Source organism: Bombina bombina, chromosome 1 (genome assembly GCF_027579735.1).
Source record: "Bombina bombina isolate aBomBom1 chromosome 1, aBomBom1.pri, whole genome shotgun sequence".
Lineage (NCBI taxonomy): Eukaryota > Metazoa > Chordata > Amphibia > Anura > Bombinatoridae > Bombina > Bombina bombina.
The window spans coordinates 613,829,980-613,845,634 of NC_069499.1; the positions used below are offsets into that span (position 1 = coordinate 613,829,980).

Genomic DNA, 15,655 nt, shown 5'->3' on the forward strand with positions numbered 1-15,655 from the left:
TCCTCCGTTTGAACCTATGCATTCATTGGACATTAAATTACTTTCTTGGAAAGTTTTGTTCCTTTTGGCCATCTCTTCTGCCAGAAGAGTTTCTGAATTATCTGCTCTTTCTTGTGAGTCTCCTTTTCTGATTTTTCATCAGGATAAGGCGGTGTTGCGAACTTCTTTTGAATTTTTACCTAAAGTTGTGAATTTCAACAACATTAGTAGAGAAATTGTGGTTCCTTCATTATGTCCTAATCCTAAGAATTCTAAGGAGAAATCGTTGCATTCTTTGGATGTTGTTAGAGCTTTGAAATATTATGTTGAAGCTACTAAATCTTTCAGAAAGACTTCTAGTCTATTTGTTATCTTTTCCGGTTCTAGAAAAGGCCAGAAAGCTTCTGCCATTTCTTTGGCATCTTGGTTGAAATCTTTAATTCATCTTGCCTATGTTGAGTCGGGTAAAACTCCGCCTCAGAGAATTACAGCTCATTCTACTAGGTCAGTTTCTACTTCCTGGGCGTTTAGGAATGAAGCTTCGGTTGATCAGATTTGCAAAGCAGCAACTTGGTCCTCTTTGCATACTTTTACTAAATTCTACCATTTTGATGTATTTTCTTCTTCTGAAGCAGTTTTTGGTAGAAAAGTACTTCAGGCAGCGGTTTCAGTTTGAATCTTCTGCTTATGTTTTTCGTTAAACTTTATTTTGGGTGTGGATTATTTTCAGCAGGAATTGGCTGTCTTTATTTTATCCCTCCCTCTCTAGTAACTCTTGTGTGGAAAGATCCACATCTTGGGTAATCATTATCCCATACGTCACTAGCTCATGGACTCTTGCTAATTACATGAAAGAAAACATAATTTATGTAAGAACTTACCGGATAAATTCATTTCTTTCATATTAGCAAGAGTCCATGAGGCCTGCCCTTTTTTTGTGGTGGTTATGATTTTGTATAAAGCACAATTATTCCAATTCCTTATTTTATATGCTTTCGCACTTTTTTATCACCCCACTTCTTGGCTATTCGTTAAACTGAATTGTGGGTGTGGTGAGGGGTGTATTTATAGGCATTTTGAGGTTTGGGAAACTTTGCCCCTCCTGGTAGGAATGTATATCCCATACGTCACTAGCTCATGGACTCTTGCTAATATGAAAGAAATGAATTTATCAGGTAAGTTCTTACATAAATTATGTTTTATGCTTACCTAATACATTTATTTCTTTCTTGACACGTTGAGTCCACGGCCCTCCCTGCTTTTCAGACCGTTTTTTTTATATATGAACCTCAGGCACCTCTGCACCTTGTGTTATTTCCTTTCTCTCCTTTTCCTTCGGTCAAATGACTGAGCTTAGTGGGAAGGGAAGTGATACTTAAAGGGACACTGAACCCAAATTGTTTCTTTCATGATTCAGATAGAGCATGCAATTTTAAGCCACTTTCTAATTTATTCCTATTAATTTTTCTTCGTTCTCTTGCTATTTTTATTTTAAAAAGAAGACATCTAAGCTTTTTTTTTATTCAGAACTCTGGACAGCACTTTTTTATTGGTCGATGAGTTTATCCACCAATCAGCAAGAACAACCCAGGTTGATCACCAAAAATGGGCCGGCATCTAAACTTACTTTACATAGTAACATAGTAGATAAGGTTGAAAAAAGACTGAAGTCCATCGAGTTCAACCTATACAAATCTAAAATACTTTCAAAAAGCTCCAGTTAAGCTTAAATAACCCTATTAAAATGTGACCCATTTAATACTAGCAATCATATTCATGAATTTTGTTTATATACAGAAATTTATCCAGACTATTTTTAAATGTATCTATGGTATTGGCATTCACTACCTCCTTTGGTAATGAGTTCCACAATTTTATTGCTCTTACAGTGAAAAAACGTTTCCGTTGCAGGAGATTAAATCTCCTTTCCTCCAACCTTAAATTATGACCTCTTGTCAGAAACAATTTTCTTGGAATAAACAGAGCTTCTGCCATCTCTGTATATGGGCCTTGAATATATTTATATAAAGTAATCATGTCACCTCTCAAGCGCCTTTTTTCTAAAGAAAACAGACCCAGTTTGGCTAGCCTCTCCTCATAGGTTAATTTCTCCAATCCCCTTATTAGCTTTGTGGCCCTTCTCTGAACTTTTTCTAGTTCTGCAATATCCTTTTTAGCAATCGGTCCCCAGAACTGCACTCCAAACTCAAGGTGAGGTCTTACCAGGGCTTTATATAATGACAGAATTATGCTTTCCTCCCTTGAATCAATGCCTCTTTTAATACATGCTAGTATCTTATTAGCCTTTGAAGCCGCTGCCCTGCATTGTGCACCCATCTTTAGCTTGTTATCTATTACTACTCCCAAATCCCTTTCCTCCTGTGTTTGGCTAAGTCTTGTCCCATTTAAAAAATACGTAGCCTGCTTATTTTTACTTCCAAAATGTAGAACCTTACATTTTTCCGTATTAAATCTCATTTTCCATTCACTTGCCCATAGTTCTAATTTTAGCAAATCCATTTGTAAAGAGAGTTCGTCCTGCTCTGACCTAATGACCTTACTTAACTTAGTATCATCTGCAAAAATAGAGATGTCGCTATTTAATCCTTGCTCCAAGTCATTTATAAAAATATTAAAAAGAACAGGGCCCAGTACTGATCCCTGGGGGACGCCACTGATTACCTTTGTCCAATCTGAGTATGATCCATTTACTACTACTCGTTGCTCCCTATCTTTTATCCAGTTATTTATCCATGAGCTAACATTTTCAGCTATTCCCAGTCCCTTAATTTTGTGCATTAATCTCTCATGTGGCACTGTATCAAATGCCTTTGCAAAATCTAAGTATATCACATCAACTGATTCCCCTTTATCTATATTTTTACTTACTTCCTCGTAGAATCTAATTAGATTAGTTTGACATGATCTATTTCTCCTAAAGCCATGCTGATTAGAACTCATAATCTTGTTTACACGAATATGCTCATCAATATAATCCCTTATAATCCCTTCAAATATCATCCCCACTATTGATGTCAGACTAACTGGTCTATAGCTTCCTGGATCAGCCCTGCTTCCCTTTTTGAAGAGTGGCACCACATCAGCTTTACGCCAATCCTGGGGTACCATGCCTGAGGATAATGAGTCTTGAAAAATTAAGAGTAAAGGTTTGTCTATAACAGTGCTAAATTCCCTTAACACCCTTGGGTGTATTCCATCTGGGCCTGGAGTTTTATTTACCTTAATATTTTCCATTTTTTTCCTGATATCCTCTAAACAAAACCCAGTTAGTGGTATGGTCTGGCATGTTCTATTCTGTTCCAAAGTATCATTCAATGGTTCCTCTCTTGTGTATCCTGAAGAAAAAAACTGGTTTAGTACCTCAGCCTTCTCCCTGTCATTATTTATCATGCTACCCTCCACGCATTTTAATGTACCTATATTATCCTTCTTAGATTTTTTGCTATTTATGTACTTAAAGAACCTTTTAGGGTTAGACTTAGAATCCTTGGCAATTAATTTTTCATTTTCAATTTTTGCTAATTTGATTGCTTTTTTACATGCTTTGTTACATTCCTTATAAATATTGTATGCTGAGTCTGTACTATTTTCTTTTAATAATTTAAATGCCCTACGTTTTTTCATAATTTCTCTTAACACATTTTTATTTAGCCATAATGGCTTTGTTTTTTTATTTTTATTTTTATAACCATATGGTATGTGTTGATATGTATATTTATTTAACACATTTTTAAATATTATCCATTTATCCTCTGTATTTTTATTAGAAAATACATTGTCCCAATTTATATTATTTAATGATTTCCTTAAATCGTTGCATTTTGCTTTCTTGAAATTAAAAGCCTTAGTTAAGCCTTTAAAACACTGCATATGAAAAGAGATTTCAAATGTGACCATGTTATGATCACTGTTACCCAAATGTTCTTTAACTTCTATGTTTGATATTATATCTGTATTGTTTGATAGCACTAAATCCAATATAGCTTTACTCCTAGTTGGCTCCTCTATTAATTGTGACAAGATGTTATCCCTGAGAACATTTAAACATCTATCCCCCTTAGCTGAATTACTAGTTTCATTGGCCCAGTTTATATCAGGATAGTTAAAATCTCCCATAATTACAGCACTGCTATTAGCAGCCTTACCTATTTGGATAAGTAGTTGAGTTTCCTCCGGGTCACTAATGTTGGGAGGCTTGTAGCATGTTCCTAGTAATATTTTTTTTAGGATTTTTCCCCCCACTCTTTATTTCAACCCACAGGGTCTCTACATTGTCACTTGTATCATAAATATCTTCCCTTATTGTAGGTTTAAGGTCAGGTTTAATATACATGCAGATTCCTCCACCCCTTTTATTATTCCTGTCCCTCCTAAATAATGTATACCCCTCTAAGTTAACTGCCCAGTCATGTGAATCATCCCACCAAGTTTCAGTTATACTGATAACATCATAGTCCTCTTCTGCAACTAAGAGCGTCAGCTCCCCCATTTTACGTGTCATGCTTCTTGCATTTGTTGTCATACATTTAATTTTCATGTGCCTTCTGCTGCTACTTGGTGTGCTTTCCTCTATACTTTCTAATGTGACATTTCTTAAGTCATCCCTTCCTTGAGATATTAAGGGAGTGACATATTCACAGACTGATCTCTCTGTTCTATTGTGTTCTAACTGACCCTCCCCCCCTTTGCCTAGTTTAAAAGGTTCTCTAAACGTGCTACCATCCTTTCCCCCAACACACCTGCACCCATGTCATTCAGGTGCAATCCATCCTTACTGTACAAATTGTACCCTAGTGAAAAATCAGCCCAGTGTTCTAAAAAGTCAAACCCCTCATTTTTACACCATGTTTTTAGTCATGAACAGACCTTAACTCCTTCTGCCTTACTGAGTTAGCACACGGCACTGGTAATATCTCAGAAAATATTACTTTGGAGGTCCTTGCTTTAAGCTTGCTACCTAACTCCCTAAAAGTCATTTTTTAGGACTCTCCATCTCCCACCGATTCCTTCATTAGTACCAATATGCACCATGACTGCAGGATCAGACCCACATTCCTCTAACAATCTATCAATACGTTCCACAATATGCCTAACACGAGCCCCTGGAAGACAGCAAACTGTTCTATGTAAAGGGTCTGGATGACAAATTACCCTATCAACCTTCCTAATAATAGAGTCTCCTACCACCAACATCTGCCTCTGGCCCTGACTTGTATGCCCCTCTTCCATGACTGAAGGACTGCCTACTTTCTTGCATTTCAAATAAAGATACCAAGAGAATGAAGAAAATTTGATAATAGGAGTAAATTAGAAAGTTGCTTAAAATGTCATGCTCTATCTGAATCACGAAAGAAAAAATTTGGGTACAGTGTCCATTTAAAGGACGAAATTTTTTCTTTCGTGATTCCGAGCATAACATTTTAAGCAACTTTCTAATTTGCTCCTATTATCAAATTTTCTTCATTCTCTTGCTATCTTTATTTTAAATGCAAGAATCTACTGTAAGTTTAGATGCCGGCCCATTTTTGGTGAACAACCTGGGATGTTCTTGCTGATTGGTGGATACATTCATCCACCAATAAAAAAGTGCTATCCAGAGGTCTGAACCAAAAAAAGCTTAGATGCCTTCTTTTTCTAATAAAGATAGCAAGAGAACGAAGAACAATTGATATTAGGAATAAATTAGAAAGTTGTTAAAAATTGCATACTCTATCTGAATCATGAAAGAACAAATTTGGGCTCAGTGTCCCTTTAAAGGGCCAGTAAACCTAAAAAATAACGTTATATAATTCTGCACATAGTGCAGAATTATATAACATTATATTAGCAGCAGCTTTATAAAACCTAATATTCAATGTGAATTTTTATAAAAAAAGACCGTTTTTCAGACACGCTCTCTGTGCTCTTCTGAGCGGGTCTGTTTTTATCACAGAGCGCATCTGGCCAGCTGTCTAGTCACAGCCCGGCCCGACCGCGCCATTATACTCAGTGCAGCTCACTCCCGCTGTCAGACAGAGCAGGAGCGAGCTGCACTGAGTATAATGGCGCGATCGTGCTGGGCTGTGACTAGACAGCTGGCCAGATGCGCTCTGTGATAAAAACAGACCCGCTCAGAAGAGCACAGAGAGCGGGTCTGAAAAACGGTCTTTTTTTATAAAAATTCACAGGGTGTAGAATTATATAACATTATTTTTTAGGTTTACTGGGCCTTTAACAGCTCTGCTGTGGTGCTCTTTGCCTCCTCCTGCTGGCCAGGAGTGATATTCCCAATAGTAATTGATGATGATCCGTGGACTCACTTTGTCAATAAATAAATTTATCAGGTAAGCATAAATTTAGTTTTTTTAATTTTGTTTATATATAATACATTACACTCATCACAGCAAGGCACTTTAGTTATTGTAAATAGCACAAGGATTACAGTTGATAACAGTTGGATTGTACTCTGTCCAGAAAATGTTCCTAGGGCATAACAATTACACACCAAACTATAATGTAGCATAAACAATAATCTAATAATGATACACTCACAATGTACGATTTGTCTGTTGGCACAGATGGAGGAGTAATTCTTATTGCCGTTAGGTTACTCTGGGTGGTTATATCTATAGTAAACGTCTTGCTAACTGACACCGTTAGATGTCTGTTTGATATTATGTTAATTGATGTTTCAAGGATCCAGACAGGCAGACTACCAGATTTCCTGACTACATCGTGTTGCAAACATCTAAGCTTCATGGATGCTGGGATGGAGGGTAAGCTGTGCACCGGGGGGAGTGGCTACATCAGGGGCCAGCCTATCATCGTGCAGGAGCCAGACACTCCTCTGCATGTGGCTCCACCAGCCGATGATGGTAAGAGAGAAAAAGTGATAAGGAGAGAGGAGGAATGAAAGGGGAGAGAGATTGTGAATAAAGGATACAAGCGAGATGTAATGAGAGAGACTGTAATATGAGAAGAATAGAGCAAATATGGGGTGAGAATGGGAGTGATTGCACAGAGGAATAAGAGAGATTTTGGCTGGAGAGACGCATGGACTAACCAGTGTGATTACTACATAGCTGCTTTGCTGAACTTTGGTCATAAAAGGGACCGGAAACTTCTTCTAATTATAATATTTTTCTGCAGTTTTCCAATAGATTACATATCAGCAGAGTCAAAGGTTGTTAGACCAGCCTTGTTCTAATTTGCAGTTGTTTTTTAAAATCGTCAACCTCCGCACACCACTATGTTAACTTAGAGTAGAGTAGACAACACGGATATGTATCTGGAGAACACAGGGCTTGACACTATCATTGTGTAAAGAAAATCTCCATTCACATGAGCAAAATTGATAAATGAACAAACTGTAAATTAGGGAGATATGTTACAGGGTTAGGCTGGTGAATCCTGGCATTTGCTTTTTCAGTTTTCAGGGCAGGTAAATCCACTATTTTTCGACTTAAATCACAGAAAAATGGGGGCAAAATAAACAGTAAAAGTCTACTGCAAAAGTTTTTTTACTATGAGCAAGATTTATAAAGCGCTAAGAGAATTCTCTTTTCTATTCTCCAATGCTTTCGTTTTAACACTACTTTTCCAATCGCGAGCTTAGGCGAACTAATGATAAATTTCTCCTTTCAAATAACTATATGCACCTAATTTATCATTGGAAATAAGCTTAATTGCTATTGATACCCATATCAATAAAGCATGTTATTTTCTGTTGTTTTTTTGTATTTTTTTTAGCTTATTTTTATGACATATGTTTTTATGGCTTTTTTCACTAGTGGATAAACTAACAAGTGTAAGAAATGTCCTGTTTTTTTATTTCACAATATTGCGATCGTGATTTCGCGTGGTCATATTTCAAAATATTGCAGTAGCGATTTCACTTTTTAATAGTCATGTTTTATAATATTGTGATAGCACTGTTTGCTACATTGTGATTGTAGTATTATAAAGTATAAATATTACAAACGCACAATCGCTATATTGTGAAATATGAAACCGCAAAATCTTCCTCCTCTGGCCTTTCCACGTGCCTTTTAACAGAAATTTCTGCCAACATCAGAAAGAACTCACAACACAAGCTTAAAGAGAAATACAATGCTGTTCTCTACAGAACTTATGGAGACCTTCAGTGCACACATTTCTATGAGAACTTTAAGTTCTCTATAGGTGCAAAAACATGATAAATAAGTAACTAGTCAATTTGATAAGGCATACTATAGAAAATACACCTGTGACAATCTAATTTAACCCTTTTTTTGGCGCACCTGTGCACGAACCGTTTAGGAGAATTTTACAGTCAAACTAGCCCAATTTTAGGCACATTTTTAAATGATTAATAAGGGCATTAATTCACCTTTCGCATTTATAGGCGCAAATATAGGAGAATATCAGTGGTAAACCTTGCTCTTTGTGTTGTTAAAGGAAATAAAAAAGTGAAAATTAAGCTTGCATGATTCAGATAGGAAACCTTTCAAAAGTTACTTCTCTTTTCAAATTGACTGTTATTTTGGTATCCTTTATTGAAAAGGAATATGTACATATCCTTCAGTACGGGAGCTAGCTGGTTATTGGTGCTACTCATTTGTCTCTTGTTATTGTCTTACCAGATCTTTTCAATGATCTCCCGGTATTGAATTGTTTCTCTTTCAACAAAGGATACCTAGAGAATTACTAAAATTCCTTTAAACATTTTTTATTATAATCTGTTTACTGTCCCTTTAAGCATCACTAAATCTGCATTAATACTAAGCTTGTTTAGCTTTCCAGCACTGAATTCATTGCTTTTTGCAGCTTGAGCATGATACTGCCATGGAGGGAATAGAGCATTGTAGGTAATAGAAGAATGGCGGCTGTTTATTGTTCATTGCATACTAACAGAAGCTTACTTTTAATGCTGTGTGTTTTCTGTTTTGAACCGTTATTTTCCAGCACTGTGTTTGTGTGATATTAGGTGTTTACAAACACAGCCACATAAAGTAGGTGATTAATCACTTTAATACTTGAACACTTTTGTTACCTACATGTGTCAAATGTAGCCAGACATTCAATTAGCCCATAATAACAGTCAGTCAAATGGAAAAATACAGTGTACTGACCTCTGGTAGCGTGTATGCTGGTTTGCAGTACCGTGGGCAAATCAGTTGAGGAGGGAGCAGCTCCTGGTAACCGCTCCTGGAGTGTATCTTACTGCGGTATTAATGTACAACAGACTCTCCAACACGCCCCTAATACAGTAGGAACGTTTGTTAAAGTTGCAGCATACTCGGCTTCTATGAGGAGAGAAAAACTGCCTTTAAATAAACGTCCATTTTATTGGGTACTTTGAAATAAAAGCAAGTAAAGGGCACACCTAACCGCATTTCCTGCCCCTCCGGCACTTCATCAGTGCTGCTAAACAGGTGTTTAAAGAGGCAGTATACCTAAAAAAATAATGTTATATAATTCTGCGCTTAGAAAAAAACAGACCCGTTCAGTAGAGCAAGGAGCGGCGGTCTGTAAAATGGTAAATTAAAATAAAATATTGCAGAAATACTTTGAGGAATAATGTTTGCACTAAGATACTGTTATGTAATTCTGCATTATGTGCAGAATTATAGAACATTATTTCCATCTAAGAGGAGAGTCCACGGCTTCATTCATTATTTGTGGGAATTAAGAACCTGGCCACCAGAAGGAGGCAAAGACACCCCAGCCAAAAGCTTAAATACCTCCTCCACTTCCCTCATCCCCCAGTCACAGGAGGTTGGCAGAGAAGTGTCGGAGGATTCGGAGTAGTTTCTTATGGAGGGTAGTACACTTCGGAATGGAACTGGAGTTTTAAGTAGTCCTGTCAGCCTCTCAGTGAGAGTTTGGGTGAAAGTTAGAATCTGGAGATGCAGGGGGAGTCTTTCTGACTCATTTTAACAGCTCCATAAGCAATCAGCGTTGACGAGTTTCGCTGCCTGCTTTCTACACTCAAGTCCATGTCAGGAGCGACGCTACTACACTGTCACACTTGAGAGGCCGTGTTCCTGTTCCACGGCATATATTCTATTAAGATTGTTGGAATTTTTTTATACACGTAATTAAAGCGCAGAAGACAGGGTCACAGCGTGATACTTTTTTATCTTTATAGAATCAAGGGTTAATATCCCTGGTAGGGAATTATTGAACAGGGGGGTTTTGTACATAATATTGTTAATTGTGTCATTGTTGCGATGTGTGAGATGAGGCTCTGGCAATGGGTGGACTTTTAGTTTCATTTCCGGGAGTATTTGCGCGGCATTCCTTCTGACCGGGTGTGGCCGAATCGACTTCCTCTGCTTGACCGGCGGTTGCAGGAGATGTAACGGATTCTGTGGTCCTGGTCATAGGAGGTGGTGAGTGCTCCGGCCATTAGAGGTTATAAAGGTGCCATTTTATATATATATATCTAGTCCATAATAAAGGTGCAAGTCTAGTACCTATGTTTATTGTGAGAAGGTTCTGATAGATCCGCCTGCTCAACTATGTCTTGAAAGAATAGAATGTCTAGTACTACTAAGCCATCCACCTCTGAGGGTTCTCCGTCCCATGAGGTGCCTTCTCTACATTCATCTCTGATTACACATGCAGCGCCTCAGGGAACGACTATTTCTCCTACGGGAGAGATCCGTTGGCCGCCATGTTTTGCAGATTAACTGCAAACGGCGGAGTCTAATGTGATTAGTGCCTTACCACGTTCTGCTAAGCGTAAGGTCAAACATAGCGATCAGACCCAGAGGTTATCTACTGCAATGGATACTTCGGAAAGATTATCCGCTGATGAGGACGACTCCGACTCTTCGGAAGACTTCCTTCTGGGTCGGAGTCTGTCATCTAAAGCTCCGACTGCACAGGAGCCTGACTTTAGGTTTAGGATGGAAAATTTGCGCTTTATGCTAAAGCAATTGTTGGCTACCCTCGAGGTTACAGAACCAAAACTACCGTAGGAACCTTCGATTCCTAAGCTTGATAAAGTATATGAGGACAAGGTGGTACCCCAGACCTTCAAGGTTCCTGTTGAGATGGCTAACATTATTAAGAATGAATGGGAGAGATTAGGTTCTTCCTTTTCCCCTTCTTCTTTTAAAAAGCTGTTCCCCGTCCCGGACTCTCAGCTCGAGCTATGGGGGACTGTCCCTAAGGTGGATGGTGCTATCTCTATGCTTGCAAAGCAGACGACGATACCTCTTGAGGATAGTTTGTCGTTTAAAGAGCCCATGGATAAAAAGTTAGAGAACATGTTAAGAAAGATGTTTCAACACACGAGGTTTGTTTTTCAGTTGGCAGCGGCGGTAGCTGCAACATATTGGTGCAAATCTCTGACATGGTCGAGAGGGAGACTCCCCTTAACGAGATACAGGAGAGAATTAGGGACTTGAGGGTCGCTAATTCTTTTATTTGTGATGCCAATATGCAAATTATTTGCCTGAACGCTAAGGTGTCAGGTTTTTCCGTATTAGCCCGCAGGGCTCTGCGGCTAAAGTCGTGGTCTGCGGACATGACCTCTAAGGCTAGGTTGCTATGCCTTCCATTTCAGGGAAAGATCCTGGTCGGTCCAGGATTAGACTTGATCATATCCACGGTTACGGGTGGCAAGGGCGCTTTCTTACTGCAGTATAAGAAGGTTAAGCCTAAGGGATCGACTTTTCGTCCCTTTTGTGCGGACAAGGCCAAACGCCAACAGCCTGCCGCGAAAGCGGATCAGTCCAAGGGTACTTGGAAGCCAGCGCAGTCTTGGAATAAGTCCAAGCAGAACAAGAAGCCTGCCGAAACAAAGTCGGCATGAAGGGGCGGCCCCCGACAGGTCTCCGGACCAAGTAGGGGGCAGATTATCTCTCTTCTCAGAAGCCTGGTTGCAGGCGTTCAGGACTCTTGGATTCTGGAGATTATCGCCCAAGGATAGGGTTCAGATCTCATCCGCCCAGGGGCAGATTCCTCCTGTCAAATCTGTCCTCCAGACCAGAAAAGAGAGACACCTTTCCAGAATATGTGAGGAATCTCTTTTCTCTCTGAGTAATTGTACCAGTACCCCCAGCAGAAAGCAGTCTAGGCTACTATGCAAACATTTTCGTGGTCTCAAAGAAGGAGGGGACGTTCCGCCCGATTCTGGACCTAAAATGTTTAAACAAGTTTCTGGCTGTTCCATAGTTAAAAATGGAAACGATCAGATCTATTCTGCCCCTAGTTCGAGAGGGTCAGTACATGACGACAATAGATTTGAAGGATGCCTACCTTTATGTGCCAATCCACAGGGATATCTTCAGGTTCCTGAGATTTGCTTTTCTGGACCAACATTTCCAGTTTGTGGCCCTTCCCTTTGGTCTGGCGACAGCCCAGAGAGTCTTCACAAAGGTTCTGGGGGCGCTACTTGCAGTGGCAGATCAAGAGGCATTGCTGTGGTGCCCTATCTGGACAACCTCCTAGTCCAGGTGCCGTCGTTCAGTCTTGCAGAGGATCACTCAAGGACCCTTCTTCTTTTGCTCCAATCTCACGGTTGGAAGATAAACTCAGGAAAGAGCTCCCTGATTTCCAGCAACAGGGTGGAGTTCCTGGGAACGATAATAGATTCTACATCCATGAGGATATTTCTCACAGATCAGCGATGCAGGAAGATTGCATCCTCCTGTCTTGCCCTTCAGTCCTCCTCCAGTCCTTCGGAGTATGGAGGTAATTGGGCTGATGGTGTCCAGCATCAATGTCATTCCATTCACCAGGTTCCATCTCAGACCTCTTCAGTTGTGCATGTTGAGACAATGGAACGGCGATCATACAGACCTATCCCAACAGATTTCTCTGGACGATCGGACGAGGGACTCATTCTCTTGGTGGATTCGTCCGTAACAACTGTCCAAGGGACATCCTTCCTGAGACCGTCCTGGGAGATTGTGACCACGGATGCAAGTCTGGCAGGATGGGGAGCTGTTTGAAGTTCCAGGATGGCACAGGGATAGTGGTCTTAAGAGGAGTCTCTCCTCCCAATCAGTATTCTGGAACATTGAGTAATCTACAATGCTCTGAAGGCCTGGCCTCTCATGGGGTCATTCAGCTTCATCAGATTCCAGACAGACAACATTACCTCGGTGGCTTACATCAACCACAGGGGGGGGGACCAGAAGCTCTCTATCAATGTGGGAGGTTTCTCGGATATTGGAATGGGCAGAGTCCCACAGCTGCTCGCTCTCCGCAATACACATTCCGGGTGTGGACAGCTGGGAAGCGGATTTTCTCAGCAGGCAATCCTTCTATCGGGGGAATGGTCTCTCCATCCCAAGGTGTTTGCAGAGATTTGTCACAGATGGGGGACGCCGGAGATAGACCTCATGGCGCCCAGACTCTGTTGCAAGCTACCCAGATACGGGTCATGGTCCAGGGATCCCGAGGCAGAGCTGATAGATGCTTTTGCGGTGCCTTGGGGGTTCAACCTAGTTTACATTTTTCCACTGTTGCCACTTCTACCTCTAGTAGTGGCCCGCATCAAGCAGGAGCAAGCCTCGGATGTTCTGATTCCTCCGTCATGGCCGCGGAGGACGTGGTTTGCGGGTCTGGTGGGGATGTCTTCTCCATGGAGGTTACCCTTTCACAGGGATCTGTTGGAACAGGGTCCCTTTCAACATCAAAATCTAGATTCTCTGAGGCTGACTGCGTGGAGATTGAACGCTTAGTCTTGGCCAAAAGAGGCTGTGGAGTGTGGAGGACTTGTCCTGGTGTGAGAAGCATGGATATCCTTGGCCCAAGGTTAAGGTATCCAGGATTCTGTCCTTTCTCCAGGATGGTTTGGAGAAGGGACTTGCCGCCAGTTCCTTGAAGGGACAGATTTCGTCATTATCTGTTATTGCACAAGAGGCTCGCTGATCTTCCTGATATTCAGTCTTTTGTTTAGGCTCTGCCTAGAATCAGACCTGTTTTTAGACAGTCAGCTCCTCCCTGGAGCTTGAACTTGGTTCTGAGGGTGTTGTAGAGGGTTCCGTTTTGAACCTATGTACTCTATTGACATTAAGATTCTTTCTTGAAAGGTTCTCTTTGTGTTGGCTATTGGCTATTGGTCTTTCACGCTGATAAGGCTGTTCTGTGCACTGGTTTGGGATTTCTTCCCAAAGTTGTGTCTAACCGTAACATCAATCAGGAAATAGTAGTTCCTTCTTTGTGTCCTACTTCATAATTTGGACGTGGTTCGAGCCTTGAAGTTTTAGCTTCAGACTACAAAGAATTTCAGACAATCTACTTCTCTTTTCGTGGTGTATGCAGGGAAATGCAAGGGGCAGAAAGCCTCTTCAACTTCTTTGGCCTTTTGGTTGAGGAGCATGATTCGCTTAGCCTGTGAGACAGCGGGACGTAAGCCTCCTCAGGAGATTGAACGCTTAGTCTTGGCCAAAAGAGGCTGTGGAGTGTGGAGGACTTGTCCTGGTGTGAGAAGCATGGATATCCTTGGCCCAAGGTTAAGGTATCCAGGATTCTGTCCTTTCTCCAGGATGGTTTGGAGAAGGGACTTGCCGCCAGTTTCTTGAAGGGACAGATTTCGTCATTATCTGTTATTGCACAAGAGGCTCGCTGATCTTCCTGATATTCAGTCTTTTGTTTAGGCTCTGCCTAGAATCAGACCTGTTTTTAGACAGTCAGCTCCTCCCTGGAGCTTGAACTTGGTTCTGAGGGTGTTGTAGAGGGTTCCGTTTTGAACCTATGTACTCTATTGACATTAAGATTCTTTCTTGAAAGGTTCTCTTTGTGTTGGCTATTGGCTATTGGTCTTTCACGCTGATAAGGCTGTTCTGTGCACTGGTTTGGGATTTCTTCCCAAAGTTGTGTCTAACCGTAACATCAATCAGGAAATAGTAGTTCCTTCTTTGTGTCCTACTTCATAATTTGGACGTGGTTCGAGCCTTGAAGTTTTAGCTTCAGACTACAAAGAATTTCAGACAATCTACTTCTCTTTTCGTGGTGTATGCAGGGAAATGCAAGGGGCAGAAAGCCTCTTCAACTTCTTTGGCCTTTTGGTTGAGGAGCATGATTCGCTTAGCCTGTGAGACAGCGGGACGTAAGCCTCCTCAGAGGATCACGGCTCATTTGACTAGAGCTGCGGCTTCTTCTTGGGCCTTGAAGAATGAGGCCTCTATGGAGCAGATTTGTAAGGCAGCTATCTGGTCCTCCTTACATACTTTTACAGAATTTTACAAATTTTACGTTTTTGCTTCGGCAGAAGCAGTTTCTGGGAGAAAGGTTTTACAGGCTGTGGTGCCCTCTGATTAGGGTTCGCCTTCCTTTTGTCCTCCCGTTTTTCATTCAGTGTCCTCTAGAGCTTGCGTATTTGTTCCACAAGTAATGAATGAAACTCCTCCCCTTTAGATGAAAAACATAAATTATGCTTACCTGATAATTTTATTTCCATCGAGGGGAGGAGAGTCCACGGAGAGTCCCGTTGGTTGCTCCTGTGGACGGACCTAAATTTAGTTTTTGTTCTTCTGGCACCATTTATACCCTGATATTTCTCCTACTGTTTCTTGTTCCCTCAGCAGAATGACTGGGGGATGAGGGAAGTGGGGGAGGTATTTAAGCCTTTGGCTTGGTTGTCTTTGCCTCCTCCTGGTGGCCAGGTTCTTAATTCCCACAAGTAATGAATGAAGCCGTGGACTCTCCTCCCGTTTATGGAAATAAAATTATCAGG

The 15,655-nt window shown here is 40.8% G+C and overlaps 1 protein-coding gene across 5 annotated transcripts in view; it reads left to right on the plus strand.

Moving 5' to 3' along the window:
* The window catches only part of PHKA1 (phosphorylase kinase regulatory subunit alpha 1), a 473,866-nt gene that overhangs the window by 139,673 nt on the left and 318,538 nt on the right, over positions 1 to 15,655 (plus strand). For 3 of the 5 annotated variants that reach the window (XM_053698997.1, XM_053698999.1, XM_053698998.1), the window contains exon 19: positions 6,676 to 6,854. In XM_053698997.1, the coding sequence (XP_053554972.1) occupies positions 6,676 to 6,854 (179 nt within the window). The remainder of the gene's footprint in view (positions 1 to 6,675; positions 6,855 to 15,655) is intronic. The other 2 variants (XM_053699000.1, XM_053699001.1) reach the window with 1 other exon arrangement.